The sequence below is a fragment of the Macaca fascicularis genome, chromosome 3, assembly GCF_037993035.2.
Source record: "Macaca fascicularis isolate 582-1 chromosome 3, T2T-MFA8v1.1".
Taxonomy (NCBI): Eukaryota; Metazoa; Chordata; class Mammalia; order Primates; family Cercopithecidae; genus Macaca; species Macaca fascicularis.
Window position 1 is genome coordinate 15,000,286 of NC_088377.1, and position 22,093 is coordinate 15,022,378.

General features: G+C 49.4%; 1 protein-coding gene and 1 long non-coding RNA gene across 4 annotated transcripts in view; one reads left to right on the forward strand and one right to left on the reverse strand.

The window, feature by feature from the left end:
* Positions 1–9,460, reverse strand: part of HUNK (hormonally up-regulated Neu-associated kinase) — a 127,347-nt gene extending 117,887 nt beyond the window's left edge. For both annotated transcript variants that reach the window (XM_065541420.2, XM_045389239.3), the window contains exon 1: positions 9,066–9,460. In XM_065541420.2, coding sequence (XP_065397492.1) covers positions 9,066–9,326 — 261 coding nt within the window. In that variant the 5' untranslated portion in view covers positions 9,327–9,460. The remainder of the gene's footprint in view (positions 1–9,065) is intronic.
* A 582-nt stretch (positions 9,461–10,042) lies between these two features.
* LOC135970018 (uncharacterized) lies at positions 10,043–17,024 on the forward strand. Of its 2 annotated transcripts, none has more exons than XR_010585393.2 (2): positions 10,043–10,720; positions 16,184–17,024. It is a non-coding gene; the product is annotated as an uncharacterized lncRNA (long non-coding RNA). The 2 variants fall into 2 exon arrangements; XR_012432061.1 differs by having other exon boundaries at positions 10,066–10,720; positions 16,199–17,024.
* The last annotated feature ends 5,069 nt before the right edge of the window (positions 17,025–22,093 follow it).

Sequence of the window (22,093 nt, forward strand, 5' to 3'; positions counted from 1 at the left end):
AAATACCATCACACTGGAGGTTTGAATTTCAACAAAAGAATTTTGGGGGACACAAACATTCTGATCATAGCAACCATCCCACCATAAATGGTACCACCTTTCCCACGAAGAGATGATGAGACATGGATTCATAGTTGTTTTACTTAAACCAGCAAGAGTCAAAGATTTCCAAAGATCATCCCACACGGTATGCCTCTCCCTTGCAATCCAGGCATAGTAAGGGTGGGGGTGGAATCAAGGGTGCTTAGTCCAGGGCCATGGTCGCAGAACCCACCTGCCTAGCCTGAGTGTGTATAATCTGCAACTTTAGACCAATTGGCACTGTTGTTAACAAACCAAGGTGATCCAAACCCTCAGCCCAGTAATCTGCAGACCTCCATTTAGTCAGCAGAGCCAACAAGGATGGGCAACAAAGCAGTGGCTCTTAATATTTTAGAGGTAAATAACTCCATTTAGAATATGATGAAACCCATGGACCCTCTCTTCAGAAATATGTTTACATGCACACAATTGATAGGGCTCCGTAGACCTCCAAAACTTATCAATTATCCTTCTCTAGTTCATGAACTCCCAAGAAATAACTTCTGCAAATGGCAAGAACCACAAAGAAAAAGAGAAAGAATAATGGGGAGCGAGGGAAGACGGTAGACACTGCAAAATACGTCACTCAAAGAGGACTAATTCCCTTAATAGATAAAGAGCTCCTACAAATCAATAAGAAAAAGGCCAAAAACCCAAAAGAAAAGTGGGGAATGGACATGAACAATGAACAGAAATGAAGCACAAACAGTTGAGAAGGTATGAAAATATACTCAACTCCCATGTAAATAAGAGAAACAATAAATAAAACAAGATACCCTGTTTCATACAGTAGATTGGCAAAGATCAAAATGAGTACCCTGTTGGCTGACACGTGGAAAAGCAAACATTCCCATACCAGATGGTGTGATTATAAGTTGGGAACCCTTATAAATTATAAGGATTATAAATGTGATTATAAATTGCCAACCTCTATGGCAGGCAATTTGGCAATACTTATTAACAGTTAAAACAGACATACCTTTTGGCCTAAGACTAGGAATTTACCCCTCAGATACACTGAAGGGTCACGTTTATAAAGTGACAAATGGAAATTGATATTTACCGCACTGTGGTTTGTAACAAAAAAAAAATTATGTACCACCTAAATGTCCATCAACAAGGGATGATTAAGTCAACACGATTCCTCTACACAGTGACTACTATGCAATAATTAATTAACATAAAGAGTGAGGCAATTTTGTAGTAGTCATGGGGAAGGATGCTCAAGACATATTGCTAAGTGAAAAAGCAAGATAATGAACAGCATGTACAGTTTAAAAATACATCTGCCCTGGTGGGTGGGAGGGATGGATGAAGAGAAGCTGGTTCATGGTTACAAACATACATAGATAGAAGAACTAAATTCTAATGTTTGTTAGGGTGACTATACTTAGCAGCAATACTTTGTATATTTCAAGGTAACTAGAATAGAGGACTTGAAATGATACCAACCCATGCAAATGAATACTCAGGTGATGGACACGTCGATTCTCTGGCTTGATCATTACACATTCTATGCATTCTTTTGTATCAATAAAAGAAGGAAAATCTGCCCATACCTATGCATTTACAAATATCTATGTGGGTTCCTATGCATATAGGGTATCTCTGGAGTGATACACAAGGACTAGGAGGAGGAGTGACCTCTCACCAGAAGACCAGGAACTGAAGAGCCCAGATAAGAAGCAGTTACTTCTCACTGCAAACCCTCTCAGAACCTTTGAATTTCAGACCATGTGTCTGTATTACCAGTTCCAAAACTTAACCAAACACATCTTGCAAACACAAAGATCATTAAAAACCAAAAAGAACCCAGTGATGAGAAGTTGCGTAGCTAGGGCAGAGTGGCCACCGTAAGAGTGCTAAGAGGATGTTAACAGGTGGCTCTACCCTGAGTAGTTATTTTCGTGCATGAGAATGTCCCAAACTGTTACTCTACTCATCAAAAATCCAAATTCCCACAACTCCTTCCAGGACTTTTCCCACCACTCACAAGTGATGGGGGAGGGAGCGTCTCTTCCCAGGAAAGTGCCACCGTCTCTGAAGTAGGCATGCTGGGCCACAACTTGGCCCAACTCTCAGTTGCCCCAGAGTTCTCAGGAAAAAAACCCATAGAGCATATAAAGGGAGCTTTCAACCTTGTAAGTGCCAAGAAACACAGCAGAGCCCTGATGGTCTAACCTAAGAGAAATGTGAGGCCAGAAAACTTCCCAGCGTGTGGCACATAGAATCTGCTAATAAGATGCCACGCCGGCCGCTCCCTCATTTCAGGGTGAGAGACCACAATCGAGCTGCAAGGTAGGGCAGGATGAAGAGAAGCTGGTTCATGGGTACAAACATACATACATAGAAGGACTAAATGCTAAAGTTTGCTACGGGGACTATACTTACCAGCAATACTTTGTATATTTCTTTGTTGTTGTTGTTGTTGTTGTTGAGATGGAGTTTTCGCTCTTGTTGCCCAGGCTGGAGCACAGTGGCACAATCTCGGCTCACTGCAACCTCCACCTCCCTGGTTCAAGTGATTCTCCTGCCTCAGCCTCCCAAGTAGCTTGGATTACAGGCACACACCACCATGCCTGGCTAATTTTTTTGTATTTTTAGTAGAGACAGGGTTGCACCATGTTGGCCAAGTCTCAAACTCCTGACCTCAGGTGATCCACCCTCGGCCTCCCGAAGTGCTGGGATTACACGCGTGAGCCACCACGCCTGGCCATACCTTGTATATTTCAAGGTAACGAGATGAGAGGACTTGATAGCAACACATGGAAATGATGACTACGCATATCCAAGTGGGCATGGAAAAGATGCCCACGTTGTCTATGGTCCATATGGTATGGACTCAGATGAAGAACCCTGGACTCTGACCCTGTTTCTTGCAGTGAACAGCAAATGCTGGGCTGTACCCCCAGATTCCCCATCAGTGCTGAAGAATTGACTCCCCCAGGAGTGAGCTCTCCCCAGGAACCACCCTCAGCAACTGTCTTGTCCAAGGCCATGCCCCTTGCCTGGGCAGCCCCCTCAAGGACCGGTCCATGCAGAAATATAAATCCCAGTCCTCTCATCCCAAGTTGGCCAGCTCTGAAGGGCCAGCTCAGCTCCAGCACTCACCACGGCATGGGCGGGGGCTTTGGCTGAGAGCGGTATTGGAGCCCAGCTTCTCCCTCTGCCTAGTGCTGCTTTGCCCCTTTCCTTGCAGAGGTCAGTTCTGAGAGTAATCCCTAAAAGCACATTCATCTCCTTCCCAAGATCTGCTTGCCAGGAAATCAGCCACAACCCAATACGGACAGTCTAAAAAGGTGCCGGGGCTTGAACTATGCTCCCCCAAAAGATAGCTTCAAGTCCCCTGGGTGCCTGTGGATATGATCTTCTTTGGAAATAGGGACTTTGTCGATGTCATCGAGTTAAAATGAGGCAATTCTGGATTAGGGTGCACCTCCATCCCATGACTGGTGTCCTTATAAAGAGACAGGAAGAGATTAAGAGACAGAAAAGACAGTCAGAGGGAGGCAGACTGGGTGAAGACCGACACAGAGACCGAGAGCTGCAGTCATAAGCCAGAAAATGCCACCACCAGAAGCTAGAAAGAGGGAAGGAAGGATCCTCCCTGTGGCTACAGAAGGAGCACGGCCCTGCGGACACCTTGGTTTTGGATTTCTGGCCTCCAGAACTGGGAGAGAATAAATTTCTGTTGTTGAAGCCACACAGTGTGTGGTAATTTGTTAGAACCATCCCTGCAAACTCATAGAGAATGTCAGCGAGAAGATCTACTCAGGGCACCCTTCTACGTCATCAATGCAGGGAAGAACACCTGCAAGCTTACCCACCCCAGGGCTGCTGCAGGCATCTAACCAGAATGCGCACGGGAGGGGGACCCCGAAAAAAACCATACAACACTGTAGCACTGGGCTGGTGCTGATGATGGGGAGAGGGAACAGCTCTCTCGAATTCACAGAGGCGTCCCTCTGCTCGGGGACTATTCAGGCCTTGTGTTTCTAGCTCTTTCCTGCTGGTCATCTTACCACCCAGTGGCACCTCCTATCAGAAAGCGTGAAATTCAATTCAGGTCAGCACTTCGACCGGGGCTGAGTAGAGAAAGAAGTTTCACCCATCAGCTAAAATAAGGCCTGGGGATTATCTATGGGTCTCAACTAGCCAAGAGAACAGGTCTCTCCATTACCATAAATAATCGACAGAGGGAATCTATGTTCCAAGGCAAATGATACCCTGTGCCCGAGCCACCTTCCCACAGAGAACACCACAACCTGTCCCTCTCTTCGGGGGCACATGGCTGCCACTCCCCACCCCTTCTGGGCAGATAAACCCTGGGACCGATGATGGCCGCGCTGACCTCCAATAGCTGGCAGCATGCAGAATTCTATAGTCTCACAGACTTGAGTCGGATTGGTATGCACGGGTAGCTATAGCCGTGACTCAACACCTGCAGAGAAAATGTAGGGTTGTACTCCTCTCCGCGGGCACCGTTTCTGCACTGTTGCGCTGACTCAAAGCACCCTTTGAAGTCCATAGGACCTGTATCAATGAACACTAGGAACCAGGCCCTACGTGCCAATTTCCATCATTCACAAGTACTTCAAAAAGATGAGGCAGAGCAGGAAGTTCAAAAGAATCCGCCCGCAACTGCAGAATGCAATCTCCGAAATTACAGGCAGTGCCTTGTCACACAGGGCACACCAAGCAGGTGCTTTGCAAATGCCTCCTTCTTGCCAAGAAGTCCCTGCCAAGGATTAATAGGAATTTCCAGTTCTCTAAGCATTTCTTGTTCCTCAGAGCGATTACCCCTAAATTTCTAGCACTTCAAAAATACAGGATTTAGCACCTGTTTGTTTCAGAAATACTTGCTAAAAACAGATCTGCCAAAAGGCCACCTCTAAAATTAGTCATATTTCCTGCTCTGCAAAACATAGTAAATCGTATTTTTAGTAACTCCTTCACTCCAGGTATCTGGCACCGTCGTGCTCTAAGCACGATCATTGGCAAGTTAGTAAGCAGGCAACCCTTATTCTTAGCCTAAAAATAGTTCTGATGGAAGTGACAGGCAGGCTTATTATTTTTTAACCAAAGGTTAGAACAAGATACTTCAACATCCTAACCAATCATTTTATATACTCAACTTTGTATCTCAGTGAGACTCAATCACAAAAGAAGGTAACAGTGGCACGGACTGTCTGTTCTTGTTTTGTAGTTTGCCTGCCTACAGTATCTGATATACGCCTACTCTTTTCTCGATTCAGTTTTTCCAACTATATTTTTTCAACTTTTATCAATTTTTTACAAAACGTAATAACCTGTAATGTGCCAGAGACCATGCCTATCCTGGTTCATAGGATCATGAACCAACACCAGGGTTCCAGCAATTCTCGTGTGTCAGCCATCCAAGCAGCTGGGACTACAGGTGTGTGTCACCACACCCTGCTAATTTTTGTATTTTTAGTAGAGATGGGGTTTCTCTATGTTGGCCAGGCTGGTCTCAAACTCCTGACCTCAAGTGATCCACTGGCCTCAGCCTCCCAAAGTGCTGGGATAACAGGCATGAGCCACCACATCCGGCCACTAAATCAAACTTCTAAGAAATTATCTAAATATATTGGTGATGACAAAGGACCATTGTTTTACTGATTCCTTACAAACATTATTTATAATGTCTGTATTAGAAACATTATACGTGGTTTCTAAGTTGCTTCTATTTTAAGTTTAATGTTTATAGAAATTTAAAATCTTAAACTCTTTTTTTTTTTTTTTTTTTTTGAGATGGAGTCTCATTCTGTCACCCACGCTGGAGTGCAGTGGCACAATCTAGGCTCACTGCAACCTCCACCTCCCAAATTCAAGCAATTCTCCTGCCGCAGCCTCCCAAGTAGCTGGGATTACAGGTGTGCACCACCACACCTGGCTATTTTTTGTATTTTTAGTAGAGACAGGGTTTCACCATGTTGGCCAGGCTGATCTAGAACTCCTGACCTCAAGTGATCCACCCACCTTGGCCTCCCAAAGTGTTAGGATTGGCCTTAGTTAGGTAATACCCAAAACTAGAGTGGGGATGGGGACTCATTTTAATTTAGCAATCCTTCTCAGAGTCAAGCATACACACACACAACCATTTTAATCCCTACAATCTGCTAAAACCCAAATCTATTAGTTAAGCATTAACTGTGCTGGATTTTGGGAGATAAATGCTATTAATGACACCATTGTTTCTTTAAAGCCAGCGACTGAGTGAACTAAAATCCAGATTTCTCCCAATGCCTGCAATCCCTGACGCACTGATTCTCCCCGCGGGGGAGAAGCATCCCAGGAAACCAAGTTTTTCCAACACAGACATCTCTCCCCTGCCTCCTTCTCCACCGAAGAACCACCATCCTTAACCGCAGTCCATCAATGGGCCCAGGGGAACAATTTCACATCCAATTAACATCTCCTGTCATTGCAACAATCAAGTGAGATTCATCATTTAAGAAAGATAAAACGGGGCCGGGCGCGGTGGCTCATGCCTGTAATCCCAGCACTTTGGGAGGCTGAGACGGGCGGATCACGAGGTCAGGAGATCGAGACCATCCTGGCTAACACGGTGAAACCCCGTCTCTACTAAAAAATACAAAAAACTAGCCGGGCGAGGTGGCGGGCGCCTATAGTCTACTCGGGAGGCTGAGGCAGGAGAATGGCGTGAACCCGGGAGGCGGAGCTTGCAGTGAGCTGAGATCCGGCCACTGCACTCCAGCCTAGGTGACAGAGGGAGACTCCGTCTCAAAAAAAAAAAAAAAAAAGAAAAAGAAAGATAAAACGGGAGGGAAAGGGGAGTGGGCACCTGGAGGAGCAGCGAGTCTCTTCATGTGAATCCTATTTGGGCAGGAATGCCCTGCATGTGGGGCTTCCCAATGGGCCCGACACAGGGCTCCAGAACCTCAGCGCTGGCTGAGCTCTGAATCCACCCCCAGGCAGTTCAGCCCAAGCCAAGAGTTTTATGGTGCAAAAATGCGCTGCTACAGAGCCAGAGGCACAGCACAACACAGCAAAGTGGAGAGAAGCCAGAAGTCTGCAGCAGGGCAGGCGAGAAGAATGTACTTGCAGTGTTTGCCATTACGTTGTCAGCATAAAGACTCGTCTCTTTCTGTTATGTTTAGAGAGGAAATATGCACGACCAGACTGAATCCTATATGTTTCCAATGAAAATAAACTTCCATCGCCAGTGCCAACAGGAATTTACACAAGGCCAGGAGAAGTGAGCTCACTCTAATTAACCGACTGTGTGGCCTCACAGCATCCTTGCGCCCTGAACGGACTCGCAGTGTGGAAGTCAGACAGCTCACTACGAAACGAATCGAATCGAATCGAGGAGTAAAAGTGTGCCTCGCTCCCTGCGGACTAGAACAAGGTTTGGAGGTTTTTCTTTCTTTTTTTTTTTTTTTTTTTTTGAAGAGTTACTCAAGTTCATACTGAACACTCCCTTTTTGCATGGGAATTCAGGCACTTTTAAAAACTACTCACTCTAACCCCACGTACCCATAATAAAGGGGTGCTCACTCAGAACGGCTGTAGGGAATACAGGGAAAATGACAAGGGTGACAGAGACCTGCACTCACAGGCAAGAGGCTCCAAGACAAAGTGGGGAAATGGGGGGAGGGAACTAAAGGTGGGGTGAGGCTGGTGACAGGCAAAAAGGGCAGGTTGGCCCTGTGACCAGGGGTTTCACAGGGCAGCCCTAGGCTGGGCAGAGGTCCCCAGGAGGAAGGCAGAGGGCTTGGCTCCCAGGCCACCGGCTCGGTTGGGAAGTGAACTCCGCCTTCCCTCCTTGCGGCTGACGCCTCCCTGACCCACGGACCACACAAAGGAGCGGGTCCCCCTCCAGGGCTGAGCCACCCCCAGCCTGGGGGCAGCCTTGAGCCCGAGATGACAGGAGCTTGGGGCAGCTCCAGCCTGGATTGGCTCTGAGCTCTGGCAGCTCCAGCCTGGGGTGACCCGGCCTCAAAAGCAAGCCACCAGCTTTTGGGTTTCTTCTCACAGCTCTAAATGACACTTTCCATCTACCTGCCCCTCGCCGGGCAAGGGTTCACAATCATCTAACTTCCAGCAAGGCTGGAGAGGCGCCCCTTTCGGTCTCGGGGAGGTCCCCTTTCCCTTCCCCTCTTCTAGAAAGATAAGAAGGCATCTCCCAATCTCTGGGGAGGTGTCTGTAGTTCTGCTCCTGCCAGTAGCAGGGTCTTCACTGCAGCTCCCACCCTGAGGCTGGAGGGCACAGAGGAGCTGGGGGAACCGAGAGAAGGGGATGAGACGGAGAGAAGCGGCTGAGAACGGCGGGGATGAGAATGGTGGGTGGTATGGACGGCAGGGGTGGGAAGGCTGAGTGGATGGAGAGGAGCACAGGTTGAGGGATGGACAGGTGGAGGGCGGAAGCACAAACGCTAGCCTGAGCACGAAAAATTCCCTAGCTGCTGGAGTCCACAGGTGGGGAGGAATGCAGGATCTCAGCCTTCCCTCACCTCCTCCCAGAGCCCAGGACGGGAATCAGACTCTAAGCTCCCCCAGAGGATGGCTGTTAGCTTTACGGCTCCCCCGCCCCCGACATAAGAGCCCAACTCCTCTAGCCTTGGTTCCCGCCTCGCCACGGATCCGCAGCCCCTGCCGGCCCGGAGGGCAGAGAGGCCCCATCCCGCCCCCGGCGCTGGTGTCCGCCAGGCGGCGCCCTTCCACTTGCAGAACTGCCGCGCGGGACGCTTCCCCCGGCACTGCCGTCCCCTCCCCAGCCCCCGGGCAGCTGACCCCAGGCCGCCCTTCGGGAAAGGCTGAGAGGGGCTGAGTGCGCGTTTGGCTCGACCCCTCTTTTAACCCAACAGGAAAGCCGGGCAGAAGGGGAAGGCGCTCGGCCCGGGACTGTGCAATGGGACTCCCAGTGCAGTGCTCCCGGCGGGGTCCTGGCCGCCGACTCCCGCCCTGTCCCCCAGCCCCACGGCGCCCAGGCGACTCACCTTCTCCCCGGTCAGCACGTGCAGCCCCTCGCGCACCTTGGCGAAGGAGCCCTCGCCCAGCTTCCTGCTGCCGATGAGGTAGTTGCCCACGCGCTTGTGGTGCTGGAAGTCGCGGAGCCGCTCGCGGGGCACGCCGCTCACCCAGGCCGGCAGGAAACTTCCCTCGCAGGCCGCCGCCGGCCTGGCCGCGTCCTCCGCGCCGCCGCCGCCCCCAGGCGCCGCCGGCTCCCCCAGGAGCCCGTCCCCTGCCGCCGCCGGCATCGCGCTCGCCCGCGGCCCGCGCGGCTCAGGCTGGGCTCCCGCGCTCGCAGCTCCTCCTCCTCAGGCTCCTCGGCTCCCCCGGCTCCTTCGGCTTCTCCCGCCGCCGCCCTGGGCCCAGCCCCGCCCGGGTCTCCGCACCCCGCGCCCGGGGCCGCCGCGATCACGCCCCCCGCGCCGCCAAGCGTGGCGCGCAGACAATAGCGGCCGCCCAGGGGACGCGGGAGCGGGGACCCCGCCCCCAAAAGTTCTTCCTCGGAGGGTCGCCCGGGCCCCTTTCAGGACACCAGGATTCCGCCCCGGGTCCCGTCCAGGAGGCTAATGACAGTCGTCCTGCTCGGGCGCGCAGGGTGGGGCGCGGTCCGGCGGCGCCTGGGTCCCGGGGTCCGGGTGCCTGGGTGCCTGGGTCCCGGAGCCCGAGCGCCTCCGCCTCGCCGCCGCCGTCTGGCCCGCACGGGCTCGGGTCCGGCTCCCGCGATCGCTCCTAGCCGTGCGCTGGGCGGCAGCTCCCGCCGAAGAGAAGCGCGCGGCGGGCTGCAGGCGCCCTCTGGAAGGCAGCAGAAGAAAGCCCCATTCAGTTTGAATTTGCAGAAATTTAATCCGGTCGCGGGCGGCGGGAACAGATGCGAGCTCCACTCCGCAGCCCGTGCACTTTCAAATCCCTAGTAGCCCCTCCTTCCCCGCGCGCCACAGTCAAACTCGACCCTCGCTCGAGAGGGGAGGGCCCGGGGAGGGGAGCGGCGGAGTGGACGCAGGAGCCACCTGAGCGCCAGACTGGGAGATCCTGCGCGGCCTCGGAGGCGCGCGCTCCCGGGCCGCCCAGGTCGGGCCGCCTCCGGCTGCGCCTCTCGCCCGGATTCTGTGCTTGGGTTTTCTGGACCTTTCGGCGGTGAAATCCCCCACTGGCCGCACCCACCCGGGGCGGGGGAAGGGGGAAGGCTCTCGAACTCCGTTGACTGTGGATCGGGTTGCCTGCCCGGCCCTGGGTCCGGCACACAGTAGGGCTCCCTGGACCTGGGGTGGAAGGATAGATGGATGGCTAGAAGAAAGGGTGGGGAGGTGGCCAGGCGTCTGCCTGGGCTCGCACGCAGGCTGGTTGACTGTGTTGGAGGAGGTGCAGCCACAGCAATAATAGTAGCAGCAGCAACGTAGGAACCAGGGCGTTTGCTGCCTCTGCTTGTAGCTTACACCTTCTTTGCCTGCCGTTGAAATGATGCCCGTGATTGCAGGAGGTGGACCGGCGCTCGCCTTTCTTCGATGCTTTTGTTCTGCAAGCGCTATGACTGTGCTTATCGCATAAACAATTGCAACTGCCCTGACGACACTGGTACCTCTCCAGGATCCCCAACATCTTCTCAAACCGAAAATGAAGAATCTTGTGAGGGAGAAGCAGGAGGGTAGGTAGGAGGAGGCATTTACAAAATGCTACCTGTTGAGGTACCCGCATTTGATGGAAACTTCACCCCGATCGTGCAACATCAGAGCTGAAAGGAAGGATTGGGTCCTAACAAAGTTCCTTTCATTGTTTATTCCTGAGTAAACAAGTATGGCATCGACCCATAGCACTGCTTTGAGACTGGGGGTGGGGGATATGGGGGTAACAACAGCTGTCATCAATCCAGTGTCTGGGGGGCTCGCTGACCCATCTGAAGAGGGACCCAGAGAAAGGCCTGCTTTCAATAGGTCTAATTTTAAATACGCTACTATATTCATCTACCTGCCTGTTCCAAGTCACCAGCCTCCGTTATTATGACAGAACCTGTGTTTTCTGTTGTTCTGTCTCATTGTTCCCGTTTACCAATATTAAGGATACAGCTTAAAATGTTTTTCTCGCTGTGCTTAAGGCACTTCTTTGCTCCCACCACCCTTGACTATTTCAGTAAGGTTCATTCAATCCTTTTAATGTCTCTAATTCAGTAATCAAATCTTAAGAGGACAGTTGCATGGGAGGGGAATGGTGACCAGCATGGTGCCAGCAGAATAGATGTCCAGCAACTGTCTAAAGAATGAGGAATATGGAGCTCACTTTGGGGTCAAAACCACTCAGGCCGGGTGCAGTGGCTCACGCCTCTAATCCTAGCACTTTGGGAGGCCGAGGCAGGTTGATCACGAGGTCAGAAGTTCAAGACCAGCCTGGCCAAGATGGTGAAACCCTGTCTCTACTAAAAATACAAAAATTAGCCAGGTTTGGTAGTGGGTGCCTGTAATCCCAGCTACTTGGGAGACTGAGGCAGAGAATTGCTTGAATCCAGGAGGTGGAGGTTGCAGTGAGCCGAAATCTTGCCACTGCACTCCAGCCTGGGCGACAGAGCAAGACTCAGTCTCAAAACAAACAAAAAAACACTCTGAATCTTCCATCAGAAACAGTTTGGGAGTCCACCCAATGTTGTGTTAATAGAGTATGTTTTTTTTAATGTTAGGACATGCATTGTTTATGAAAATTTAGAGATTTATTTATTAAAGTTTAAGGCAAATTTCAGAGACTTTTCCCCAAAGTATCTTTATGGTCTAAAAAAGAAATTTCATAAAAATGGTGGATGACGTTCACAATGAAATAGAGATTTTCTTTCCTTTTAATTATCCTCTCAGGGTAGAGGTCAGGAAAGGGGTGAAGAAGAGAGAAAATCCAGGCCCATTAAATCTTTTTCAAGCCTGCTGCCTGGGTTTGATTCAAGTTCACTGCTAATTCCATAAGCTGGGATGGATGCCAAAGAGAAGTTCAAATCCTACCCGTGCGTCCCCTTTGTAACTGATTTTTGAACTACAAGTCCTAGTCTCTGAAATGGCCTGTTTAACAAGATATCACTCCAGAAATGTCTTTATGTAAAACAAATTGGTACACAATATATTGCCCTCATATTCAGTGCGCAGAAAGCATCTGATTATTCAATGCTACAGTAATGCAACATTGAAAATTCTCTGCTAATCAGCCCAAACTAAATTTCTAGCCTTATTCTCCTGCGGAGTTCCCGGGTGGGGGGTGGGGGCGGGCGCTATATTTCAGCTGTCTTTGGCTGGGATGGAGCCTCCGTACTGTCACACCTTTGCCTGTGCCTCGCCCACCCCCAATCTGCTGTCACCAACTCATTTCCACCTAGCACAGGTGTTCCCTTTCCCATGAAGCCCTCCCCAACCAATAAGCTACAAGAAGCCCATCTGCGTCTGTTGTCTCTTAGTTCATATAGTCATTTCACATTCCCCTTATGTCCTGTAGTACTTATTATCCATGGCTCTCTTCTCTTTTAGACTCATTGAGGACAGGAGCTGTGTCTAATTTCATTATTATTTACCCTACAGCATCTAGCACAGTGTCTGAGACATGATCATTGTTCAGTATATATTTGTTGAATAAATGAATGAAAGTAATCATTCACTGATTCTGAAGTGGAGTTTTACTACTCCTGAGAGCAAGACCTCGTCTAGTCCTGGGGGAGACAAGCTACCAGTGACTTCCTAAAAGCATTTTTAGTTGCATTGTTGGTTGCCTTTGGGGATCAACAAATATAATTGTTTGTCTTGTCAAAGATGGGTCATTCTCTAACTTGGATGAGTTAACCCTTTCAGAAACAGGACCAATCCCAGTGGGCTGTGAAGCCTGGGGAAGCTTTCTCAGTTGACTTGTACCAGCTGCTTCCTTCCTTCCCTTTTCCTTCCCCATCTCCTCGCCCCATATGGCTGGGAGACTGCCTCTGTGCTCTCACAGAACGCCAGCTAGAAGACCCAGCTGGAAGCAGTCAAAGACAATTAGAAGTAATCAGGCTGGCACAGCCAGGAAATGAGAGTTGGCTAGAAGGGGTTAGGCTGGCAGAAGCCGGCTGGTAACTGGAGAAGGAACGGATGGCAAAGCAAAGACGGCAGACATGGATCAACTTCGCCTGAAAAACATCCTGTGAACTCTATATGTTCATGTTCCCAAAACAAAGCGTCCCGTAAATAACAGACTGGACTTGAACCCGTGTCCCCAGAGTTCATGTCAAGCATTATTCTTTTACAACACCCAGCTGTTGAATGTGCACAATGCAACGGCTGAGGAAGAAAGGGTTCCTCGGGCATAAAGACTCATGTGCAAAGGCAGCCCAGTGTGCTATTGCAGAGTAGGCTGCACCCCCACAATGAAACGCTTCTCTAAAAACGAGTCGTGACACTTACCTTTTGGTGCTTCAGTTTCCTTAAGCTGCAAAAATGGGATATTAAGGAATTGTATGGAGTCAATCAGATTATGCACACAAAGCGCTCAGATCAGTGCCTGACACCTTATAAGTACTAGGTGAATTTTGGCTTTCACACCTTCCGTCAGTACAACTATCATCATCATAAACTAAGAGAAGTCACTCAAGAATGCCCCAGAGGTCCACCAGCGCAACTGCCCTGGTAACTGATGAATCCAAAAGCATGATCTCCAGGTTGGATCTCTTCCCTGAAACCAGAGTCCTGTGGTCAACCCTCTGTACTTCTGTACTTCTTTCCTAAAGCTTCACCCAAATCACCCCAAAATTTAGCAGTCATCCTTTGCTTCCTCTGCTTCTCGATCCTCATATCCAACCCACCAGCAAATCCTATACCCACCTGTGACCCTTTCTCTCACTTCCTAAGTGGCATCCTTTGCTTCCACGCCAAAACCAAAACCAGTTCTTCAAAATGGGAATCAGTAATCCCAGCACTTAAGGAGGCCAAGGAGGGAAGATCACCGGAGGTCAGGAGTTCAAGTTCAACCTGGTCAACATGGCGGAACCCCATCTCTACTAAAAATACAAAAACTAGTCGGGCATGGTGGTGGGCACCGGTAATCCCAGCTACTTGGGAGGCTGAGGCAGGGAGAATTGCTTGAACCCCGGAGGTGGAGGTTGCAGTGAGCCAAGATCATGCCATTGCACTCTAGCCTGGGCGACAGAGCAAGACTCCATCTCAAAAAAAAAAAAAAGGGAAACGGATCATATCACTTCCCTACACTCGAAAGCTGTTCAACAGACCCCTGCAGAAAAGATTCCCCAAACACTTTATCATGATATGGCCCTGCCTCCCTCTTTACTGTCACCTCCTGGGAGCCAGACACCAAGCTCTTCCCGCTTCAAAGCCTTTCCTTCTGTGTCTTGGTCCGCTCAGACTGCCATAACGAAACACCTAGACTGGCGGCTTAAACAACAGACATTTCTTTCTCGTAGTTCTGGAGAATCCAAGATTTAGGTTCCAGCAGATATGTATATATAGAGATTTACTCTCAGGAGTTGACTCACATGATGATGGAGACTGAGGAGTCCAGAACGAAAGTGCTAGCAGATTCAGTTCCTGATGAAGGCTCTCCTCCCGGCTGACAGACGAGTGCTCTCGCCAAGTGCTCTCGTGGCAGAAAGACACACAGCCCTGGTCTCTTCTTCTTTTTATAAGGACACCAATCAGATCATGAGGGTCCCACTCTCTTGCCCTCAATTAAGCCTAAATGCCTTCCGAAGGTCTCACCTTCAAATATCGTCGCATCAGAGGTCACAGCTGCAACGAATGAACTTGGGCCGGGGGGATACAAACATTCAGTTCATGACACTCTGCCAACAACACGCTTCTTCAACATCGCTGAAGTTTCTCGCTTCATTCAGAGCTCTGCTCTCTCAATCAGAAAATGAGAAATCAGGCAGACTGTCCCAGGGTCCCTAATCGCCACGTTCAACTTTTCATGTCCTTCATCATTAGCTAACAGAAGAATGTACATTCACTTGTTTATGTGTTCATTCTCTCCTCTCTCTCTCTCTCTCTCATTTAATGTCCATGAAGCAGGGGACTTTGTATCCCAACACCCATGCATGCCGGTACACTGTACACGTTCAGCAATGGCAATGCGGAGCTTCATCTCAACTCTTAATCTGTCCGTGTGGGAGAGGAAAGAGTTGCTGGACTTTGTGTGGTTGTGGCGCTGCAGCATGATGGTGTACGGGTGGTGACACCAGGCCAACCTCCTGCAGCTGCTTCCCAGCAGCCACTGAGCTGATATTCAAGAAGAAAAAGGTGCATTCTTCAAACAAGATGTTGATGGCTTCTCACAGGACTCATCACAGTTGTACCTCCGTTGGTCTCCAAAAATTGAATATAACGGCTATTTCAGTAAGAAAAATGTACCTGCCACCTCCCAACTAAGATGGGCCCAGGGCTTTAGGACATCTTGGTGTGTGGACTCTTCCTCTAAATCCCAGATAGAGGCTATTGAGAAGGAATGGAATTTTAAATATTCTATAGGAAGAGGCCATCACACATACTGATCTTGACCATTTCCCCTTGTATGCATGTCTCATTCAAAAGTGGCTTCCCATCTTACATTGGCACCAACATCATCCCTGTGGCCCGACGAGGCCCAGCACAATCTGCTTCCCACCCTCCAGGGCTCATCTCTCTTCCCTCCTCCCATCATGGCTCTGATCTCACCTCCCCCTATTCACTGCCCTCCAGTCACACTGACCTGTGTGTGGGACCCACTCCCTCAGTGGGCTCTTTTTATGTTTTTGGAATCTTGTTCCAAGAAATATCTACAGAGCTGGCTTCCTCATCATCTTCCAGTCTTTGCTCAAATGTCACTTTCTCTGTGGGCCTTTTCTCTGACCTTTTCTCTCTGATGCCAATTTCCCCTGGGCTACGCCCCATCCCCCTGTACCCCTCCTTATCCCCTTCCCTGCTTTATTTTCCTTCACAGCACTTGTTGCCATCTGACAAATTACATCATTTCCCTCTTTGTTTTGCTTGTTGTCTGGCTCCTTCCCTAGAATGTCTGCTCCATGAGGGCTGGGACTTTGGTTAAGTCCACTATGCCTGGTGCCTGGTCCCTGGGGAGTGCTCAACACAAATTCGTTGTGGTTGACTAAATTTGTAATTCACAGGGTCTCTCGTTGCAGAAGCGGACGACCATAATAAATGAGAAGGCAGAAAGGAGAAACGCAACAAAACCGGGTCCTGCTGGAGAAAGCACACATCATAAAGACATATGGCAAAAGATCAATATTCATGCCTCAAACAGGAACCTCCACGACAAGCTCCACATTTGTATTATGGCAGGGAAGGAAAGGCTATTGTTAGCACTGAGGCTTATTTACAGCCTCTGGCTGCGTGCTGACTCCCATCCGTTTCTTAGTAGGGATTGAGTAGAGCCTGCAGCAGCGAGGGGTCTGGGGGTACTTAGAAGTGAGCGCATACAACAGAGCATGGTCTCCGGTGTGGCCAGCAGGTGGAGATGCAATGAGGCGGAGGGCACCCTGGAACTGAGCCCACTCACCAATCCCAGGACTGGGCACGCGGGCTGATTGCAGAAGCCTGCCTGGCACAGCCAGGTGGACAGATGCAGACAAAAAGAGGCCGGCGCCCCCTGCTGGTCAACTCGGCTCTGCTTTCCCTCCGCTGCCCAGAGGGGCCCAAGAAACCGGGAAGAGAATGCAGGACTGGAGGCCAAACCTCCTTCACCAGCTGCCTCCGTGGCCCTGGGCAGGGCGTTTATTATCTCTGAGCATCCGTTTTCTCCATCTGGAAAGGAAGAACTTCTCCCTGTCATTCCTAAGTCCCAGGACTGCTGCCAGGGTAAAGTGTGGCAAATTATGGGCATATGCTATGAAAATAGAAGCCATTTTGGTTATTGTTCTTAGCACGGCATTCTTAAATCAGAGCAAAAAGTGTCTGGGACATAAATCTGAAAACAATACATTTAAAATAAAGCAAAGAGTGAATGGGTGAAAAGTCCTGTTTGTCCCGGGTTTTTTCATTCCGTGACGGAGGCTTTCTGCTGAGCATTAGCATGCAATACACACATCTGCAGGCTTTGGGTTCACTCCCATGCAGAGCATGCCACTATCCTAGGCCTGCTCCTCAACCCTCACCTTCCAGTTTCCCTCCTTCCGGGCCCCTGATCAACTGCCCAAGCCATGTGCTACTGCTAATGAGTCCATGTGTGTGGAAAGATAGTGATAGATGATAGATAGATAGATAGATAGATAGATAGATAGATAGATAGATAGATAAATTTTTTAGATAGTGTCTTGCTCTGTTGCCCAGGCTAGAGTGCAGTGGTGCCATCACGGCTCACTGCAGCAGCCTCAATCTCCCGGGTTCCAGTGATCCTCCCATCTCAGTCTCCCAAACAGCCAGGACTATAGGCATGCACCATGATGCCTGGCTATTTTTTTTTTTTTTGTACTTTTTTTGTAGAGATGGGGTTTTACCATGTTGCTCAGGCTGGTCTCAAACTGCTGAGCTCAAGCCATCATCTCTCCTCAGCCTCCCAAAGTGCTGGGATTACAGGCATGAGTCACTGTGCCCAATCAATAATAGATAATTGGTAAAGAGACAGATCAATAAGTAGATGATAAACAGATGATCGATAGAAATAGATGATAGATTCAATAGAAAGAAGGATGATACATGACAGCTACATAATGAATGACCAATGGATGATAGATAATTAATAGATACAGATAAAGAAATAGAGAGATAGATGATACCTAGATAGATAGGTGATTAATAGATCAATAGACACATTGATCAGTAGATGATGAACAAGGAGGAGGAGGAGGAGAAGGGAGGGAGGGAAGGAAGGAAGGAAGGAAGGAAGGAAGGAAGGAAGGAAGGAAGGAAGGAAGGAAGGAAGGAAGGAAAGGCAACAAGGCAGGGAGGGAGGGAGAGAAGGAGGGAGGGAAGGGGGAAGATACGTATTCTCTGTGTAAACCAACTAGATGACCTGGTGCACCAATGAAGCTCCGCCCATCAGGGTTTCTCCTTGATGCTGTCTTTCAGCCCATCCTGAGTACAGCTGTAGTGCAGTCAGTGTCCATTTTTGTCCACATTCATTATCCAAGATCCAAGCTCACTTTTTCTTCCTACATCAGTGGGTCATAAGGATTTCCCCTTCCAAATGTGGCCGCAGGTGTGAGTTGAGGGAGTACCCTTGGTGCCACAGTGGTGGGGGCTCTGGAAGTCTGAGCTAGCTGCCGGTGTAGCTGGCTTGGGCCTTCAGGCCCTGCTGATATATTTGATCATGGATGCAGAACTTCTGTCTTGCCTTGGATACTGCAGGGCCCACCCAGCCTTAGAACTTGATGAGCCCCTGCAGGGCAGCTATGGAGGTGCGTATGGTCACTCGGTGTCCCATGTCCAGGTGCTTCATCTCTACCGTGTTCCAGCAGCAGCACACCAGGAACTATTTAATGAAGAGTGTAAAATTTTCCACTGCAGGTGGCATGGCCGTGTTCCGGAGCCCGAGGGGTCCTTCATGATCCCCCCATGGAGCTTTCTGTAAACTGAACATGGTGGCCTTTCCCCACCTCTGACATCACTAGGAACCTAAGGTATGCTGGATTGTTCAGCCCAAGCAGAAGGGCTGTTTGCACTGCAGCCTGGATCTACTCCAGAGCCCTCCTCTGGGCCTTACTTCCAGGAGGCAGCCTGCCATGTAATCCAGTCTATGGGTAGGAAGAGTATTCCCAGATACAGAATATGCCACCTACAGAAACTACGGGATCTACCAGCATGGTGCTTCCTTCTTCATGGTGGGAGGTGTGAGATGCAATAATTTATCCTTTACATTTATCCCCAGTGTGCCTTGGACCACCAGACTTCTACAACTGATGTGATGGGCCTCTGAAACTTGGGGTTTTTCTCCCATGATCTGAAGCCCATGTGTCTTTCCACACATGGGGTACACTTGCTGCGTCTTGCTCATCTATCTCATATCTGATTGACGTGAGGCATTGATACAGTGGACCAGGGTGCCGTCCTGCAGGATGTCCAGCAGGTCCAGTTGTCTTCAAACTATATATTATATATGACAGAGGGCAGGAGAGTTAGCACCACCTGAAGGAAGACTAAATACATACTATTGTCTGATCAAGGGAATGCAAACAGTTTTTTTTTCCTTTCAAGAGTGATGGAAAAGAACGCATTCATCAGAACAATGGCCACATATCATCCCCTAAAGGTGACATTCATCAGTTTTAGTAAAAAAATACCATACCAGGCCAGGCTGGAGGTGGTGGCTCATGCCTGAAATCCCAGCACTTCGGGAGGCCGAGGTGGGTGGATCACAAGGTCAGAAGTTCAAGACCAGCCTGGCCAAGATGGTGAAACCCTGTCTCTACTAAAAATACAAAAATTAGCCAGGCGTAGTGGTGGGTGCCTGTCATCCCAGCTACTCAGGACACTGAGGCAGAGAATTGCTTGAACTCAGCAGGCGGAGGTTGCATTGAGCCAAGATCATGCCACTTCACTCCAACTCAGGTGACACAGCAAGACTATCTCAAAAAAAAAAAAAAAAAAAGTACCATACCAAGCCCAGCAGCTGCAATCTGGGCTCCTTCTGATGGAGTTTGCAGTAGTGCACTGTCATTATCCAGAATCCAAGGGTTTCCGCAGGGCCCAGGCTGGTGAATTAAATAGAGATGGGCTGGGCCCATCACACCGGTGTCCTCTAAGTCCTTAAGGGTGACACTCATCTCTAGCACTCTTGGGATGCACAATTATCTTTCAGTTTTAGGGCCTTCCACTCAACCTTCTGGTACAACATCTCTTACCTCACAGGCCAAATAATGCAGTGGTTATGGCAGGTACCAAGTATGTCCATTCCAATTGTACACTTGGCAACTGTGGAAACAACCGCCACCTAACTCCGTGGAGACAGTGGACCCACCGTGGCTTGGCCCAGGCCTAGGCTGAATTCATCATCTTGCACCTATCAGCCCCCACCCTAAGAGGGAGTCGACAATGAGGCTCTAATTCTCTGGGTATCAATTCAGACCTAAATAGTCATTGAAGTGTCTGGTCCCTACATTAAATATTTATTATGGTATAACAAGTTACACTAAAATTTAGTGGCTTAAAACAGCAACCAACATTTATTATCTCACAGAGTTTCTGTGGGTCTGGAATTTGGGAGTGACTGACCTGTGAGGTGATGGCATAAGGTCTTTCATGAGGTTGCAGTCAAGATGTGGGTTGGAGGCCAGGCGCGGTGGCTCACGCCTGTAATCCCAGCACTTTGGGAGGCCGAGGCAGGTGGATCACGAGGTCAGGAGATCGAGACCATCCTGGCCAACATGATGAAACCCGTCTCCACTGAAATACAAAAAAATTAGTTTTTGTGTGTGTCTATGCCAGGAGTCTTGCCACCACTACAGTCCTAGCTACGTGGGAGGCTGAGGCAGGGGAATCGCTTGAACCCAGGAGGCGGAGGCTGCAGTGAGCCGAGATCGCTCCACCGCACTCCAGTCTGGTGATAGGGCAAGACTCCGCTTAAAAAAAAAAAAAAAAAAAAAAAAAAAAAATGTGGGTTGGAGCTACAGTCAACTGAAAGCTTGATTGGAACTGGAAGATCCAGTTGTATGATGCACGACTGTTGTTCATGGGGGCTGTTCCCAGGAAGCCTTAGTTCCTTGCTGCTTGAACCTCTCCAAAGTTTGGTTTGAGTGTCCTCATGAAATGGCAGTTGGCTTCTCCCAAATGCAGTGATGTTTAGGAGCAAGGCAGAAGCCACAGTGTATTTATGCTTTAGCTTCAGAAGTCACCCTCTGTCATTTGCACAATGTCCTATTCATTACAGGTCAGCCCCATTCAGCATGCAAGAGGACCACACAGAGGACCACACACAGAAGTGAGACTCACCGGACCCTATCTTGGGAGCCAGCTACCATGCCCCTTCCTCTGGCTTGGTTACCCAAGCAAGTAGCCTTAGGTACCTCTAGGGACGGATTGGCCAAATCATTGCTGTGCATGTTTGCTATAATACAGTAAAGTCCTCTCTCTCAAAGATCCAGACTTCTCTTCAGTCAATGGGCTCCAGGTTAGAAAATTGGCTCAAGTTTGAAAACTGAGCAAAGGATCATGATTTGTTTATTGGGCAGCTGCCCTCAGTTTCCTGAGCGTCTACCCTTGATTTCTTCTAGTTGTATAAATGAAATAATATCCTCACTCATTTGCCATCTGTGTTACCCCTAAGGACATCACGTTTTTTAACTGTCTTCACCATTCCCTATGGGTGAATCCTCCTTGACTGCCATCCATCTTTCACGCTCTTTATCATAACTACACCTGCCTGGCTTCTGGTGGTCGAGTGCTGCCACCTGGCCTTTGTTATTTCAATGTCCTATCATATCAATTTATATCAATAAATCAAATTCTGCAGTGGCATCTCCTACTACAGCCCTGGGAGAGTCACCACTGAGCTTCTCACTGCTTCCAGGACCCTTCTCACTAGTGCATTTCCTATTGCTTAGGACAATGGAAGGCCCTCTGTGCCTCTTTGTGCAATATAATCAATTGGTGAGGTTTCTAGCCTTGTGTATCTATGAGTTCTAGATGCCCGCTCCTCTGAGGTCTTCATCTCTGTCTGCCATGGCAGTTCTGGCATTTCTGCTTCACTTAGCATAGTCCGGTGCTTTTCCCAGGCTCTAAGAGCCATCCCAGTAGCGTGTCTCTTGCAGGGGTCTTGCCAGCATATTAAATTCTAGATCCCAGCTGGATGCTCCCAAATTGATAAGTTCTCCCTTATCCAACTTTATGTTTCACTCCCCTTGATCCAGCACCTGAGAATCCAGTTTCTTCCATTCTTCTGCCAGCACACATTGGGTAAATCCTCCCGCTCCTTCAACATAGGGTTGCATTGCTCCCTTATTCAGTTCACCAGCTGTGCCACGTTGTGACTTAACTCTACTCGTTGGCCTCTTGACCAGGAAGGGAGATAGGATTAGGGTCTCTGCATCATCTCCAAGGAAAAGGAAGGGGCTGCCCTGAACAGGGAGATGAGACTACAATAG